Source organism: Tyto alba, unplaced genomic scaffold (genome assembly GCF_018691265.1).
Source record: "Tyto alba isolate M040663 unplaced genomic scaffold, T.alba_DEE_v4.0 Super-Scaffold_10, whole genome shotgun sequence".
NCBI classification, from domain to species: domain Eukaryota; kingdom Metazoa; phylum Chordata; class Aves; order Strigiformes; family Tytonidae; genus Tyto; species Tyto alba.
The window spans coordinates 10,617,071-10,634,386 of NW_024881262.1; the positions used below are offsets into that span (position 1 = coordinate 10,617,071).

The window sequence follows — 17,316 nt, forward strand, 5'->3', positions numbered from 1 at the left end:
ACTTAAAACCATTTTCTTACTTTAAAGGGTCTCATTACCACTAGATCTGCTTAATGAAAGAAAAAGCAGATTTGCACTCAGCTTCAGGTAAGCAGTATTACCTTTCGGTGACCACTGTATATCCAGCAACACAAGTTCTTACACAAATAACATACGTGTATTTAATCATGCCTTGTTCTAACAGCTAGAAAATACAACATGATTTCAGCAACAGAAAACCAAGATGTTGATCACAAATGACTACAAATTTTAATCCTTCAACTTTAATATATGTCAAATGTATTATTTTACTCTGCTGTTTAAAGAAAGGATAACTGGTTGTGCCGTTAGCAGGCTTCAAGGGAGCATGGTAAGTACACTTGCAATCACTGTGGACAATGAGATGAGCAGAGATGTACGGAGGCAAGAGGATGTATCTTCTAGGCCAACAGTGCTCTTAGAAGAGCCTTGAGAACAAATCTGAACAGGTTTTTAGCTGATCTTTGTTACAGAATCATTCTAGAATAATTCAGGTCGGCAGGAACCTCAAGTCTCTAGTCCAACTTCCTTCTCAAAGCTGGATCAGCTATGAGATCAAACCAGGTTGCTCAGGGCTTTATCCACCTGGGTCTTAAAAACCTCCAAGGACTGAGACTCTACAACCCTTTCGGGCAGTCTGGTCCACTGCCTGATTATCTTTGTGGTGAACAAGTTTTTTGTTATATCAAGTCAGAACTTCCCTTGTTTCATTTTATGTCAGTTATCTCTTGTGCTATTGTCATGCACAATCTGACTGCGTGCTCTCAGTAACCTGCTTGGAAGGACTGGAAACCTGCTGTTATGTCATATTAACTCTCCCAAGACTTCCCTTCTCCAGGCTAGACAAATCCAGTTCCCTCAGCATCTACTTATAGAGCACATGCTCCAAGCCCTGACCTTCTTGATGGCTCTCTGTTGATCCAACTCCAGATTAATATTTTTCTTTTACTGGGGAAACCAAAACTGGACAGGGTATTCTCAATGTGATATAATGAGTGCCAAGTAAAGGGTGATAATCCCTTGTCTCAATCTGCTGGCTGTGCTCCTGTAAATACCTTTGCTGCTAATGCAGGATGCTGATAGTTTCCTTTGCTGCCAGTGCACACTGCTGGTTCATGTACAGCTTGCTGTCTGCCAAGTTCCCAGGTCCTTTTCAGCAGAGTTGCTCCCCAGACAGTCAGGCTACAGCCTCTATACAACACTGTTGTGTTGTTGGGAGGGAAGAACATGGGTTCTTCCTTCTTGAGGAAGGAAGTCCTCCCCAGCTGCAGGTCTTTGCATTTGTCACTTTTGGAGTTACTCCTTGAGCCCTGTCTTTGAGTGTACCAACTGCTCCTCCCAGTTTAGTGTCATCTGCGAACTTGATGACAGTGCACCCACCCTGTTGACTCTTCCAGATCATTGATGTTAAAGATGTTAAACAGGGCAGGTCCCAGCAGATGTCACTACACCACTCCACTTGTTGCCCACCTCCAGGTAGAGTATGACCCATTAATCATTACCCTCTGAGTCCAATCATGCAACTAATTTTAAAATTCATCTAGTTGCCCACCCATCCAGACTTTAACATCCTAACTTGGATACAAGAATAGTGTGGGAGGAACATCTGGTCCCACGGACCTGTACGGGTTGAATATTCTCACTGACTGAATTCTTTTTCACTTCCAGCAGTTCATCTTCCCCTTGAACCCTGCTCCTAAACACAGAGGCCACGAGACCTTCTTGGTGAAGAAATTGAGGCAAAGAAAGCACAGTACTTCAGCCAAAGCTAAAGGGAAACCTAATCCTTGGATGTGTTACCAAATGCTGTTTTGTTATGATCAAAGCTAGAAAACTCAAAAAACTATATCATTTTGGAGTAGTCACAGACTGGCACATGAAGTCTATGCACTACTTCTGAACTGCAAATCACCTTTGAGAAAGTAAGTCTTAACTGCTTTGTAACTCTTCCCCATCAGAGATGTTGCTGACAAGTTCGAAATCTATTCATACTCCAAACTTCACTGAAACTACAGAGGAACACAGTCATGCACTTGCCTTTTAGCAAGATGTTTGCTTTAATCTGGTGTGATCAGCATGAGACACAAAGCCAGCTATGGTACTACTCAACAGAGCACAAGTCTTCAACCTGCAGGCATATCTGCAGGAGAAAGCCTAGAAGCAATCCAACATCCATCTAAGAAACCGATCTTACAGAGCACTAGCATCTCCCACACTTATTGTCAGACTGAAGACAGCCACATTCAGTAAACTGGAGAATACAAGAGAGTAGCAGTTTAGAATAGGAGCGTCTGCATAAGCAGGTCAGCACAGAGTTGTCCTGGGGTTGCTTCATGATGGGTTAGGCCATCTGAAAGAAGTCACAGCCTACAAACGTCAAAGAAGTGCCTGCTGTGGACAGATTATTCAGCCTGTTGCGTATGCTATGCAGATGCTTTAATTCACTTCCCATGACAGGAGCTTCCTTAGGTAAATCTCTGGGCATTCCTTTTGAATTCCCAGATTTTCTCTCAAATGAACCCTAGTATATCTCCTATATTTCTGTATGTTGTTCATGGGTAATGATATCTAATCAAATCACTATCCCAATAGAGATTTATCTCAGGAAGTTTTATTAACCACATTTCTATGTCAACAAGTCATATAAATCCTGCATTTCCTTATTGTGTCTGGTTTATTATTTTAGCCTTTATTTCCTGCTCCTGCTTGATCTTCTGGCTTCTACTCAGTCTAGTGTTGATTTAACCCAGCAAATCTATTTTATTGAACACATGCGAAGTCTGATAGCTCAGATAAACTCTTTAACAAATGTTTCCTTAACAAATGCATACCATATTCTCGAAGCCCCTTTTGAATGCTCATGTCCTGGCCCTGACTCATTTATAGTTGTGACAGGAAATGCAACCCATCCATGCCCAGTTATGACATTAATGTTGTCAGAGTACCAAACACACAACATGAACAAGCAACCTGCAAACAATTTAAAAGATGATGATGGTATTAAAGATAGGTACTGATACCTAATCCCATGGGACAAGAACTCTCTGGCCCTGTTCTCCTGCTTCACATGTAGGATCCTGTTTTCAAGGGGAACAAACAGATGTCGCTCTCAGTAATTTACCGGTTCTGAAACTGGGGTACACAGGGGCATGCCTGGATGGTCTTTTTGGGATGGGCTGTAAACACAGGTGAAGAGTCCCTCCAGAGACCATGGCAGACCCCAGGAACGTAGGATGACTTTAGCACAACCCTAAGCAACTTGTAATAGCATCAGGCATATGTGGACAGCCTGTATATAAATTTGATAGGCTGTTTACAGGTATCTGGGCGGGATGCAGGCAGATCTAGCAGCAAGCATATCACGCTCTTCGATTTTGTAGGACTGCTCTCTAAGAACTCTGTGGACATACCCAAGATGGCTCAAAATCTGAATGCCCAAGACGACCCCAAACTAAACCCATATCTTGATTTTCCTGCCTGTAAGAAAGGTAAGTTACTACTTAATGCAGTGTTTGACACCTGCCTAGAATTAACCTACCTTACAACTTTGATAGTTTCAAGTTGGATTTGAGATGCAACTGTCATCAGATAAATTGCTAGAAGTATAGAAGATGCTGAACTGTTAGAAAATGCTAGTACTTGATGAAGTGATCCCTTTCCAGGCTGCAGTTGCTGGTACAACAGTTGCTATGGTAACAGGTTGTGACACTACATATAGGAACATCCATTTTTTAAGATGTTATAAAATGAAAAGATTTTGGTTTGTAATCAAACATACATTTTTACATCAATTTTGCATTTTAATTACCAAAAAGCCACTCTTGCCAAACTACAGTCAACATTACAATTTAATCCACAATAACCAAATGAATATTCATGGTTACTTTTCTGTATGCATTGTAATAAATGGGCTGCTGTCTCTTACTTCAGAAGAAGCATAAAGTATCTTAAACACCTGAACTTCAAACTTAGGTATTGACAGAGCTAGAATTCACTGAAAGAGAGCCATGGGTCTTTTGCAAAACAGTACAAAACCACAAGCAAAATCCAAAACAGTCATATGAAATCACTCCAGTAATGCCATTGTGGAACACAGTATGAGTCTGGTTCAGGATGAAATACCATCAATAATCATAATTCAAGTTTACCTACAAAACACTTTGAAACTACATGCAAACATGCAGCTAGGAACAACTCCCAAAAGAGTTCTCATAGAATAATCTAAAACTTAAACTCTTTCAGGATTGATAACCTGCTTCAAATCACATCCTCATCAACCCATAGCATACACCAAGTGCATATAAAAGATGCAAAAAACTTCAAATCTTGAGGGCATGGGGATCATAAAAAGCATTAAGAATAGGCAATGCTATGCAAGCACTGAACCAGGGCACTGTCAGCAGTCCCATGGATAATACATAAATAGTGCAGAATTCAGCCCTAATCTTTCATTGCTCTGTAGTCCTAAATAGTTTGTCACTGGAGTAAGGAGATCTACCTCTGCCTACATGAGGGGAATGGCTCCACTGAGTTAAGATGTCAATATTTAAAAATCAAGTAATATTTTATAACTAGACCGACCTTCCACATGGGAACATGTTCATTAAATACTGTGAAGCATCCACGGGTAATTAACTCTTTGGCATTACTGTTAGATACGCCATACAGATCCAGATGGAAGTCCCCAGTTGGCACGTGCAATCAAATTTCAGTTACTAGGTTATGAGAAATTGCTGACACCTACGAACTGCAGACATGAAGATAAAGAAAACACATGGACAAAAAAAATGCATGCTTACCGGTACCTTCATTTTAAAGTCATCTCGATAGAGTTTAATGCCAATGTCAGCGATTGTCCTTTGGATAAAGCGTGAGGGTCGCAGCACAAACACCAGCTGCAGGTTTCCTGGAAATGCTCCCTGCAAGAAATATAGAACTATTAGAAAGCACAACTCTGCCTTACAGGAAGGCAAAGGGAATTTTCAGCCAAGTGTTTCCTAAACAGGACAAAGAAGGTAGGACTTACTGAACCTTGCTCAGTCCAGCTGCTGATAATATCAGCTGGTCCCTTCAGGACATGCTCATTGTCACAGTGGCCAAAGCCAATAGAAAGACTGGCCCATGGATTTACTGCCCAACCATACATTGTTTTCTGATATGGATTTAGCACAGAGCTCTAAAGTTTCTGCACTAGTGCCTTCCTCCCCGAGACCTGAACCACACCAAGCCCCCTTTACCACACCACGGGTTTTCCCATTTTTCTAGGCTGCAGCCACTAGAGGGCAAAGCTGGCTCCGCACGTTGGACTTGGTGAAAGAAGCTGGTGGCACAGATAAATTGCTCAGGCTGACCTACCGTCTCACTCTGGAAAGGGTTTTTAATCTTTTTAACCTCACATATTTTTCCCCACACACAGGCACTCAACACATTCATCAGACATAGTCCTGTCTGCAACACCCAGCCTACATCTCTCACGCACTCCTCTGAGCTCATCAAGCATAAAAAAAGAACAATTTATAGAAGAGAGAAGCTAAACCAAACTGAGAATGAAAACCACTTTTGTCTAAATTCCTTGAAAGAACTTCAAGTCGCCTTGGTCATCCCTCCATCCTAAACCTCTGTGTATAAGCTTTCAATCTTGGTAATAGATGTATAAAACCAGCTGCTTTTATTAGCACTGAAAATCAGTGCTTAGCTCTGACTTTTGCAAATGAGATATAATAAGCTATTAAGAGTTTCTGACAGAGGCCACTTACTACCAGACAAACATAAGTCCGTTGGCATCTGTTTCTTTCATAAGCAGGCCACACCATCACTCCTCAGTGCACGAAGGGGACCTCTGTTATACTCTTATAGGAACCAACTTCAAATTACTAGACTTTATATTGCAGTCAACCCAGAAAATAAGGAATCTGTCCTAATTCAGCAGTAAACAAGGCTGTGTAATTTGTCACTGCAGCTTCCTCCCTCTCTTATTTAACACTCACGAGCTTCAGGGCAGGGGAGAATCTGCATCCACAGCCAAAAAATGAGCACACAAGACTGTATCCTGTGCTGAAGGTTCAACAGATAATTCTAATTTCTAGAAGATAAATAACAAAAGCAAGTACTTACTGCTATCCGTGTGAGGGATGCCTTGACTGCACTCCATTTGTCCCGTCGTCTGTCTATGATGATGATAAATCCGATGCTGGCAGCCTCCAGACTGCAAAACAGAGGAAACAGGTATGCTGGTTACATGAAGATACTCCCATTCCAAGAAAGTGTACTGCAGCAAAACATAGCCTCCGTCAGATCACCCTTCTAAGCCCATTATGAAAATACAATGTACAGTGGAAAGAACGAAGATTTGTCAGAAATTCACATGAAAATGAAAGCTGGCAAATTTTCTCTTTCTAGTGTAAGGCTAGCAGCTTACACAAAACATTAATATTTTATCTGCTAAATCTCTCAGCTGCTATGCTACTCTGCTGCCAAATCTAGGTGATATGAATAGTTCAGGATCACGGATTACACTGTGTTGTATTGAAGACAAAACCAGCATATCTTGTTTCCTCTGCAAAATAATTCAAGTTATTAGACACCTCACTTCAGTCTTCCTTCTTCAAGTACGCCAACATCTGATAGGGGCACTTAGCGCCAGGGAGTCAGTATCCTCCTACTGTCACCACATTGCCTGTGTACACAATGCCCCAGGAATTCTGGTAGGGAAAGCAGGAATTGAAGAGTTATATCTTGCCAACACAAACTGGTTCTACGGTTGGAAGTCGTTCAAAAGTATCCTTTTAACATATTGGCTAGAATTACAGTTACTTCTCAGTACTTTTCAAGGAGGATCTATGAGGCATTAATTTGATGTTCCATCCCACCTATGCACGCTTTGGTGTGAAGGGCTTCTGTGAGAATGTTCTACTCTCTCCCTTTCAAGAGTGCTCAGAGTTGCAGAGAAGTCCTCAGAAGCTAATAATACACACTGCGAAAGATCCCCAGAAACTTCATTATAGCAAGATGTCTCAGTCCCCTCTGAACAAACCCGAGGCAGGCAGAAAGAGTATAACTATCATAATCAAAGGACATAGTGCAATCAAACATCTAATCACAGATTAAGATCAAAAGAAATTGTATAAAACATTTCCTTGATCCCTTTTCCACTGTCCATACAAGAAGCAACCCAGGAACACCACTTTCATGGGTCATTTTGTGCAAACTTGTGTCAATAATCCACCGAAGAGCACCAACGTTGGCAACTCTGAGCTTCTGCTGCAGCTCTGCAGGATCAAGAACATCAACCTGAAGAAAGCCAAAGTGTTGTGCAAATCTGGGATGCCATGAAAGTGTTCCTAATAGTTCATACTGGTAATAGGAAAATCTGCTGAATTTCCCACTTCAATATTTTTTACAGCATTCATCTGAGAATTACAAAATTCAACGACAATAGATGACCTTTTCGCTTAAGTAGTGCAACATGCATTCTTTATGCAGAGGGCAGAAAATGTGTTTGTAGCAGTGGCTCTCAAGCAGAGGGAAAAGAATTCATCAGTTGTTCCTTTTATATATATACTGATATATGCTTATCCTTCAATAGTCCAACAAATATTTCAAGGAAACAAAAGACCAGTGTGGTACCTATGTATGTTTGCTCTAGATGTTAGGAAAAAGAGGTTCAAAAGAAGGCAACAAAGAAATTCTGTGTATTGCAGTTTGTTACAGAAAGGCTGTGAGAAACTAAATACAAAAATCTCAACCTGGGGTCTTCCAGCCAAAAATCTGCATTGGTTTCATCAAACTGCTTCTGCTGATTGGGGCCAAAAATAGCTCTGGTAGACTGGTAGGCATGAAAGGCCTGGGCAAATCAGCCTCAGCCTCCAGACAACCAGGCAGCATCTCTGTGGACAGGATGGCTGTCCTCGCTAATGGAGACACATAGGATGAGGTCAGGCTTTTTCTGTCTGCCTTGACAACTGGTGTTGCTGCATTATAGGTGGGATGCCAGGAATTCTCATTACAACTCAAACAGAGAAAGTTGGGATAAACTTGCTGATAGTTCGGGAAATCAAAATGACCACAAAGCCATGTGTCATTTTCCTCCTTTGCTTGTGTGATACATGTCCAAAAAAATATTTTTTGTTTAGTAATTTGCCAAAAAACATTTAGGTCACTACAGAAAGAAAACAACTGCTAGAAACCGTAGGGTGCAAATGCATTTAGGAGTCACAAGGGAAAGGAAAGGAAGAGTGTTTTTTTGCTTCTCTGTTTCCATTTAATATCCCTGGCACAGCATCTCACTCCAGGCAAAAGGCTAGGGTGGTGTGAGCCCCCTACTCCACAGCATGAGAGCTGCATCCACCCTGGGCACATTGGTCTGCTAATCCCTGTGCCAACAACAGCCCCAGTTACTCCATTTACTGCAGATGAACCTGGAAGCTACAAGCCTCCAATCCTCCAGCTAGTACAACCACCACTCCAAAAAGCAAAAAATAACCATTGAGAAGCTTTCAAACAGAAATACACTCTAAAAACCAGACTGATGTGGGTTGTACTATGAAACAGGACGCCATCCAGTCAACACTGACTGCTGTCTGACCATCAAGTCCACAGAAAATGGACTTGTTAAAGACAGGATCATACTCATTAACAAATACTTGAAAACTCTCCTACATACTATCCCCCAGTTCAGATGAATGTTTTTAAACATTTGACACTGATAATACTAACAGTTGTCACAATCCAGTGCTCCCAAAAACAATCCTAGCACCCTCTCTGGCCTCTTGCACACACTCAAGCATGCTCTGGCCCCATCAGGAGGTTAGCTCTTCTATTCACAGTTCTTCAAATGACCAGAGAAATGAGCAATCACAAGATGCATGTCCCACTTAGGTTTCTTTGCTCTTGCAGGGAACAGGATTTGATCCAAATATCTGGTTAACCAGAACAAATACAGAAAATGCTTGTTGTGACTAAGTATTCCAAGAGAACAATGTTACAATTCGACATCCTTGTTGCTTACAGTGTATTACTGAAACTAGTCTATTGTTTAGAACAAAGTTATTAGTAAAATAGTGAGATATGAAGGATGAAGTAAATCAATGCAATTTTCCTTTCAACAGTTACATGTTTAGATGACATTGGAAAGGCTGTCTCTAATATGCTTTCTATATTTTTGACAGCCATGTTAATTTTTGAGAACCGTGTTTAAAGCAGCAGGAAAAAGGGAATATAAAGGGGCATCGTTTGAATCAAACTGATCACCAAAATATGGCCTCCTCTCCAAAGAAAGAGAGGCTATATATTGGAATCAGCATCTAACTGTTTTCAGCTCAGACTCACACAACCAGTTTGTAGCTGCTGGATATCTCTCAGACAATAACTGGACACAAAGAATCAGGTTCAAATCTGATGCAGTTCCACTGAAATCAGTGATTTATAACAAAATGACCAACAAAGTAGGTGTGTTAGCTGAAGTTAACAAAATGATGATGTTGGTCTAAAGAACTGTATCATTCAACTAATATCAAGTTAATAAACATGAGAAAAATCCATTCTTTGCAAAATTTATGAGGTAGCTAAACCACGAGTAACTATAAGCATCATATACATACAAGCTGACTGCACACAGACGTTGCCTTGTTTTGCCCATTTACCTGGTTTGAGAGACTGACTAAAGGCTTTCTAATATGAGTGTACATGGAGAATTGGAGGCCTAAAAGAATTCAGAATCAGACCCTTATAATCACACCTTGGTGAGCAAACTGCAATGGAAGTAACTGACAGCACAGCATTTGCCAAAAGCAACAAGTACAACTGTGATTTAAACAAATACAAAAGTATTTGTGCCAAGTAAAGCTTGCTTCTGTGCCTTGGAACTAACTCTTAAATCCCATTTTAAAAATCCCTCAAACATGTAGATCAGCAGTCACTTTAAAAGGGACCTTTGCTGTTTTTTTTCAAGTCCATATCCATGATCAAGCAGTCCATTTTTGCAGATGTTCTTCTGCATTGGGATTTGTACCAACACAAAAGCATCCAGGCATCACATGCAACAAGAAAAATTAAATTCATAGATAATAGGAACAAGAGCTTATGAAATACAGATAGAGACAAGAAAACACAAGAGAGAAGCAGAAAAGGAATTTTCTCATGAAATTAGGCTTGGCAAGAGTGGTCATGGAGTGGGGAGAGTTGGGAAGAGCAAATATATAGGAACAGGAACACTGTTCATCTGTTGCCACTGAATATCACAGTGTTGCAGGTCACTTAAAGAGACAGACTGAGGAAATGAAAAATTAAATAGATACTTATATAATGACTTGGATTTAAAAGGAAAGCAAAATACCACAGAGTGTGCAGTCTAGCTATGGTGGGGCTCTACTCACAGCTCTCTTCCTCCAAGACCAAGTGTAGCAATTTCAGCTGGCTGGCATAGACAAAACCTGCCAACCAGCTGTGCCTGGCATATGGAACTGCAGGGGAAGGCACAGACCAGAACACTTTATTAGACAGAGTGCAGGTACAATCCTAGCTGCGAAAGAGTATGAAAAACAAGCCAAGGCATGAGATCTGAGAGAGATTTGTCAGGGTAAAATGAGAATCGGGCCATTAAGCAAACAATTCAGGTACATATTGCAGTATATATAATTTACAACATTTAACTTCTTATATTGTCTGAGAAGAAATGGGTTAAAAAATGGAGAATAGACTTTAAAATTACATAATTTTAAGAAGGAGGAAAAGAGTGGGGAAAGAAGATGAGAAAACAACATGATGCTAAAAAGCAAAGGAGTTGAGCAGAGCGCAGAAGAAAATGTAGGACACTGCCTACATCACTCAAAATCTGGCAGACTACGCAAAGGCAAGCAGCAAAGAAACCATACAGAGATAGAGCTCTGTAACCCTTGGCTGCCCAAGGCTAACAGATGCAACACGACAAGGGTCTAGACAAGAGAGTTACCTCTGGACAACAGAAAATTCAAAATGGGCTTGTAACCTTGATACAAAGCTAGACCTCAGCCTTCTCCAATGTTATTCCCTGCTTTTCACTTTGATGTTCAGGATGGTATCAATTGTCTTCACAGAGATAAGCCAATGGTATTTGTAGGTTTGTTTCTTTGTTGTTTGATGGGTTTTTTTTTTACTAAATAGGTCTGATTTAAGACCTAAATTTATCCAAGGAAACAGAGAGAGTGTCAGCAAGTGATCCTATTTCAGTCAGCATGCTGAAAGGAGAGGCCATACCAAGGTCTGAATGTCATTTGGCACTAAGGGATGCATGCAGGCAAAGAGCCATGGGAAGAAGCCTAGCCAAGATGGCAGCATCAGTGCAAGTGGATGTACAGCTGAGAAACCCCACTCATGTATCCAGAGGGAGTTTATTTAAAAACACACACACACACAAACACACAATCAATGTTTTCTCAGTACCAGTACTGCAATATCTCTACCCTCATTATGGAAATGCACTGGGGTTTCTCTAGTTCTCTTTTTATTTGCCTAGATCTATTAGATGGCTGGCAGAGAGATTCCCTTTCCCTGAATTAAATGTGTGCAATCAGCAGAGCTGTTCCATCCTCAGCTCTGAATTCAGGTTATCCCTTGAACACCGATTTGAGGAGGCCAGGAGATGCCGAATTTCCTGACCTCCTTTGGAAGGAGAGAAGGGCACCTGCTTATCAAAATAGTAGATCCATGTAAATTGGAAGAGAAAAGAATCCTGGCCATGTAATAAAGCAAGTAAAAAAGGGCTTTCTGGAGCTATCTATTTTAAGTGCACATGCATAGAGGTATGTATGTGCATAACACCGTGTTACTCAATGTTTGTGGATGTGTATGTATGTAGAAACCATTGGTGGAGCACTCTGATGAGCAGATGTCGAACCAGAGGGAAAATTAATCAGATTACAAAAGTCTCACTGGGCCAATCTTCCATCCTGGAGAGTAGTTAATGCTTTAAAGCCCAGAAGTGCAAGGTTTACTTACAGCCCACCCCAAAATACTGTGGTATGCCACAGCTGGTAAAGCAAATTTGCTCAGCAACATCAAAAGACAAATGCATGCCTGTGCATCTGAATGACAACATTTGCTGTTTATCTTTTCAATGTTTTGTCCTATAGACATATAATGTTAATCATTCCAGAGGGACCTAGAAAGCTACTAACTCACTGAATGATGTCATCTGCAATCACAGATTTTATCTCCAGAAATAGCATGAACCTTATTCTACAGGATACGCAGGAACAGACACTACAAAAGACAGATATTCTCTCTACATTTGCCTGAAAAACAATGCTGATTTCTCTGGTTCAATGAGCTATGAAGAAGTATTTTTTATGATAAACAGAGTGAACTGCTTTTCAAACTATACTTCATCTTACCTGATTGATGGCTGTACTCTTTGTAACTCCACAAGAGTTAGAGACTATTCTCTTCTCTTAGTCACTTTAATACCTGAACATCTTCCTTGAGAATAAAATAAAAGGTGAACTACTAGATGTGAAACAACACATACATGAACACTGTTGTAATACACACAGTAGTATGTAATACAGTAGTGCTGACAGAAGTAACAAATGCGGTCCCTTTACTGCCTGCTGAGATGTATGACAGAGACACCCTCTGTGCATGGACCAGCCAACTGCAGATTAACGCTCTGCTGCACCCAAACAGGTCCTCTACTTATGCCACATTAAGGCTCCACTTCATATAATTATGTCATAAATCACACAACCAAAGCTTGCTGCTCAGGTTCTTCCTCTTCTAAATTAATATCTTTGTCCCTTGCCATCTACCTAAAGGGTAGCAAGTTTCAAATAGTGACTCAAGAAATGTGGCCAATCTTTCTAAAAGCACTACAGCAAAGACGCAAACTCCCTGGAAAACTCACATCCCTACAGTATGATCTATGATTGAAGCTAAGAGTCAAACCAATGTGCTGGTATGCAGAAAATTTAGGTTCAAACCCCAGCCTGCCACTGACCTTGAACAGGTCATTTAAATTAAACTGAAGAATCATTTACTCAACACAAGTTTTGGTGAGCCTGTCTGTAGTGCAAAATATTACTTACACATACGTCATCATCTGTAAAATATGAATATTGCAGCTCTCCTGACTTAGAAAGTTTTGAAACTTAATTCATCATTCTTTGCACATTGCTCTGGGATTCCTTGGGGAAACAGAAAACACAAAACCAATAAACCTAATCAAAGCAAAGATCTATGTAGCCCAATTCCCTGTCTCCAGTGTTGGTAGGTAATGAGTACTGAGGCAAATGCAGAAGTGAGAAGGGCAATCTTTCTCTTGGTATATTCTCCCAAGTCCCAGCATTAAGGAATATATGGGTTTCTTCAGCCAGAGTTTGCATCTGAGCCATTGTGTTCAGCTGCCATTGATGGAGTTATCCTTCATTAGTTTGGCTAATTTCTTTTGAACCCACCTGTACTTTTGGCTTTCACACAGACTGAAGAAGCATAAAGCACTTCTGTCTATTGTGTTGACAATGTAACATGCTAGTTCCTCAACATGTGACGACATTACTGGGAATTACCCACCAGCATACCAAATACAAAGAACTGGAAAACCAGTTTTGTGTTTTTCTCAGCTACTATTGTTATTTTATTAACACTGAAGCTGATCATCCTCCCAGTCCTGAAGCTAATGAAGAAATACGTAAGACAGAGTTTCTGGCAGAATAAAAACCCTACAGAGTAGAGTGAAACAATGAAGCTGTTAAGTTCACAGTGTGTGGTTTCGCTCAGCTTGCTTTGGCAACTCAGTATGGGGAATACATGTAGGTGGAGCTGGAAAACTTCTTACTCGAACTTGAAGGAGGCACGTTTTCCCTTCATCGTCCTCTAAGCACCTTTATACACAAGACCACAGGAAATAATAAATCCCTGCTGTGCTGCTAACTAGCACAAACAGCCATGGTCCAGAGACAGGATCAGGGAACTGAAAAAATATGAAGCTCTTTTTGCATAAACAAAAAGTAATTCAGCAGCCATGCCATAGCACATTTGCTCAGAGCAGTGGAAGTGAATTTGTTTCACTATCCTTGCACAGCTGCAAGCAAATAGCAAAGAAAACATCCTAGCTGTGGAGCAGTCTCCCAATAAATGAAGCATCAGGAAGTACATGGTGCTGGCCAGAATTCTGTCAACAAAGCACCTAGCTTGCTTTCTCAGAAAAGAGAAGCTTGCACAGAAAGAGGCACACAAAGAATAAGCAGCAAGAGGACCTATGTAAGCCTGTTTCCTTCCAGATGCAACCCTTCCCTTGTTAGACTCAGTAGCGCTGAGAGTTTTCACAAATGGTCCCTCCTAGCTCCTTTTTGATCTGCTATCTTTACTTCTGCTCTTCAGAGCTATACCCCCTCCCGCCCATTCAAGCCCTTAACAGAAAATTTGTCCTGTGGGAAGCTTTCTTTCACATTCAATTATGTAACTGGTTCCTAAGGCCTCCTATACATAGGAAGGTTTCATACTGAGTGGATGGATGCAGAATCAGTGGTACATCCTAGTAGAACCACTAAAAGCAGTGAGCCAATCGAGGAAGCAAAGCTCTCTATGAAATCAACAGACATTTGTTCTTAGCCTCACCTGGGAATGCTGGTTAGATACGTGACCACATTCAGAAAATCTTCATCAGGTATGTCACTGAATCCTGCAAATTCTGGAAAGGTTATAATGGGTGCCCCATCCTTCCCTCTTCCTCCTGCAAAAGAGAGGTTGTAAAGATTAGAGGGTGATTTTATGCCTGTGGACAGACTGATCAGTACTCAAATGGGAAACACTGGCATACCCATTATTGAAAAGCACCCAGATCTGGTACACATGTGATTAGCTTCCCATTTGATATTATAACCCACTGTAGTGTCATTACTTCCATTTACTCCAGCTGAGATTCTAGCCTCTGTTGTTTATTCTCAGCTTTTTCCATGAACCTGGTGCAACATTTTGATTAAGTGCTTTTTTGGGTTCTTTGTTTCCCATTTCCAAGCAATTTCTTGTGATAATATTACAATATTTCCCTATGTATAGGTACAGCACACTCTGATTCCTTTTTGACATTAAGGGAAATGAAGTAATAGAGCATACAAGCTTTGAATACACACATATAACCCATGACACAGGCCTAAGAGCATTCCAGTCTCAGGTCTTCCTTAACAAAAAACACTCAAAGTGCATGGAGTATTTAATCAGTTTTGCTCGTCTTGTTTATTTGCATTAAACTTCCATTAACTAGGATAGGAAGATCATAAGCAGCAAGATCAAGAAGAGCCCCTATCTGAGGGACTCCCTGGTCTAAACAGTAGTATTCAAACTTTGGTAGAGCTACAGGAAGCATGGAGTTAAGTCCTTTATAACTGAACAGCCTTTACAGTTCTCCTGACACAACACTCAGATCCAGGAGATGTAGTACACAGCACAAACCACGTTTACTTGCAGGACCAATCCTAGCTTGGTTCTGCTAATAAATCTGGGCATCATTCAAACCACACAAAAGTGAACAGGAGTTTTCTCACCAACCTGGGACTCAGAGCCAAGAGCAGACTAATGAGGCAGTAGCAAATAAAGGAATACGCTGAGACAAAGCTTTTGTTACAGATACTTATTGCTTAGTACTGCTTAGACTCAGGGGAAAGCATGTCCTTACTGTCCTTTCTCCTTCCTCTGCAATCTCTGTGTAAGCCTATTTTTTGCACCAGGCTGAGGAATTCTCTACCAACCCAGTACTGAACCTAGTCCTGCAACGCACAGTTTTCCTAGACATTTATCACCTGCAGAAGATTCTTGTCCGAAGAATAGCCATGCTCTGGGTTTCCCCTTAGTGAAGGACAAACTGTGAGAGGCAGACAGAAAGTCACCCTCCGCAAGGAAAATATCCAATAAATTATCCCATTAGGAGCATGGGAGGAAACAGAGACTCAGGGGAAGAAAAAACAAACAAACAAAGAATTCTCATTCCTCAAAAGTACCCTCTAAATCCCCATAAATAAACCCTGTTTCCAGGCTGCTCCCATAAAGGGTTGACTTTCTCTGCTCATAACCACAGCTGATGTCACAAATCAGTTGCTCCTCCTCTTATTTGGGTGGTCATTGCAAAGAGGTGCTCCAGTAATTCCTAGCTGCTTCTGTGTAAAGTGGTCAGTCCGTTGCTAGCCCTGATCCTGCCTCTGCCCAAACCTCCCAGACAACGAAGAACGAAGAACACAATGTTTGCATAAGGTAGAAGTTAGAGCTCTAGCAAATAGCAATTTTGAACAGGGAAACCCTTTTCCTTCTTGACATCTGGTAACATGGTGGATTTGTAAGGACACTAGCTTTCCTTTCTGACAGTAGATTATTGCTTTAACTACATCTGAATATGAGTCAGTTGTGTTAGATCATCCACTAAACTCACCCTGCTGGGGAGAAAAAAGGCCTACAGAGATTCAGAAGGCTTTTGGCCAAAATGTAAAGAAGGAATACTGTCATTCACTCTGCACTGAATTGGATTTCAGATGTGGAGCAGAGCCATGGCCTCCACATTGGCCTTGGGATAAGGCCAAATGCTGATGCATGGCAGCTTGATCTCAGGGCACTCTCGCTGCACCATCTGCAGTCTGCAGTGACACAGAATGTGTTATCATACCAATTTAGTCAGACTATCCCCAGACTGTTTGCTGCACTCTAGAGACCAGGAACCCCAACCAGCAGGTACCCAGTTAGGATGCTTTGTTACAGATTCTTAGTGACATCTTCTGGACACAAACAGTAATGGCCAGGAAAATTAAATCAAACTTGTCTGCTCTGTCTCTGCTTGCAGAGTTCAATGCATGCCCAGGCATTTCATAGATCTCTAAATGGGGAGATGTTATAACCTGGAATATTTTGGTGTGAAACAGCAGTATTTTCCCCTAGAGGATAAGATAAAGATTCCCTTGAATGGCCCCCTCCGACACCTGATAATTTACCTACAGTTATACTCAAGATTTGTTCAAACTACAAATTTCATATGGCTTTTCTAAAGCTCCTGCTGACCGGGGTCTCTTAGTGACCCTTTTATCTTCTCTTGCATCCACATTCATACATGTGCTCTTCTTCCTCTGGCCTCTTTTCCATGAGCTAGATGAGGCAGGTTGATGATGCACTGTATGTATGTGGGTGTGTACTTTTGTCACAGGATCTTCTCCTATAAAAAGCCATCCAGGGAATGAGTGTAAGCAGACTGAACACTGATTTCTTCCCTTCACCACTGGCAACAGATGTAGAAGGACATGTAGGAGCAGCCTCAGACGAAGCATTCAACTAAGAGCCAGGAGCTCA

The 17,316-nt window shown here is 41.1% G+C and overlaps 1 protein-coding gene across 9 annotated transcripts in view; it reads right to left on the reverse strand.

The window, feature by feature from the left end:
* The window catches only part of MCF2L2 (MCF.2 cell line derived transforming sequence-like 2), a 178,229-nt gene that overhangs the window by 111,942 nt on the left and 48,971 nt on the right, over positions 1-17,316 (reverse strand). For 8 of the 9 annotated variants that reach the window (XM_042799216.1, XM_042799223.1, XM_042799206.1 and 5 more), the window contains exons 3-5: positions 14,608-14,722; positions 6,133-6,223; positions 4,818-4,937 (exon numbers count right to left, since the gene is read on the reverse strand). In XM_042799216.1, the coding sequence (XP_042655150.1) occupies positions 4,818-4,937; positions 6,133-6,223; positions 14,608-14,722 (326 nt within the window). The remainder of the gene's footprint in view (positions 1-4,817; positions 4,938-6,132; positions 6,224-14,607; positions 14,723-17,316) is intronic. The other variant, XM_042799211.1, reaches the window with a different exon arrangement.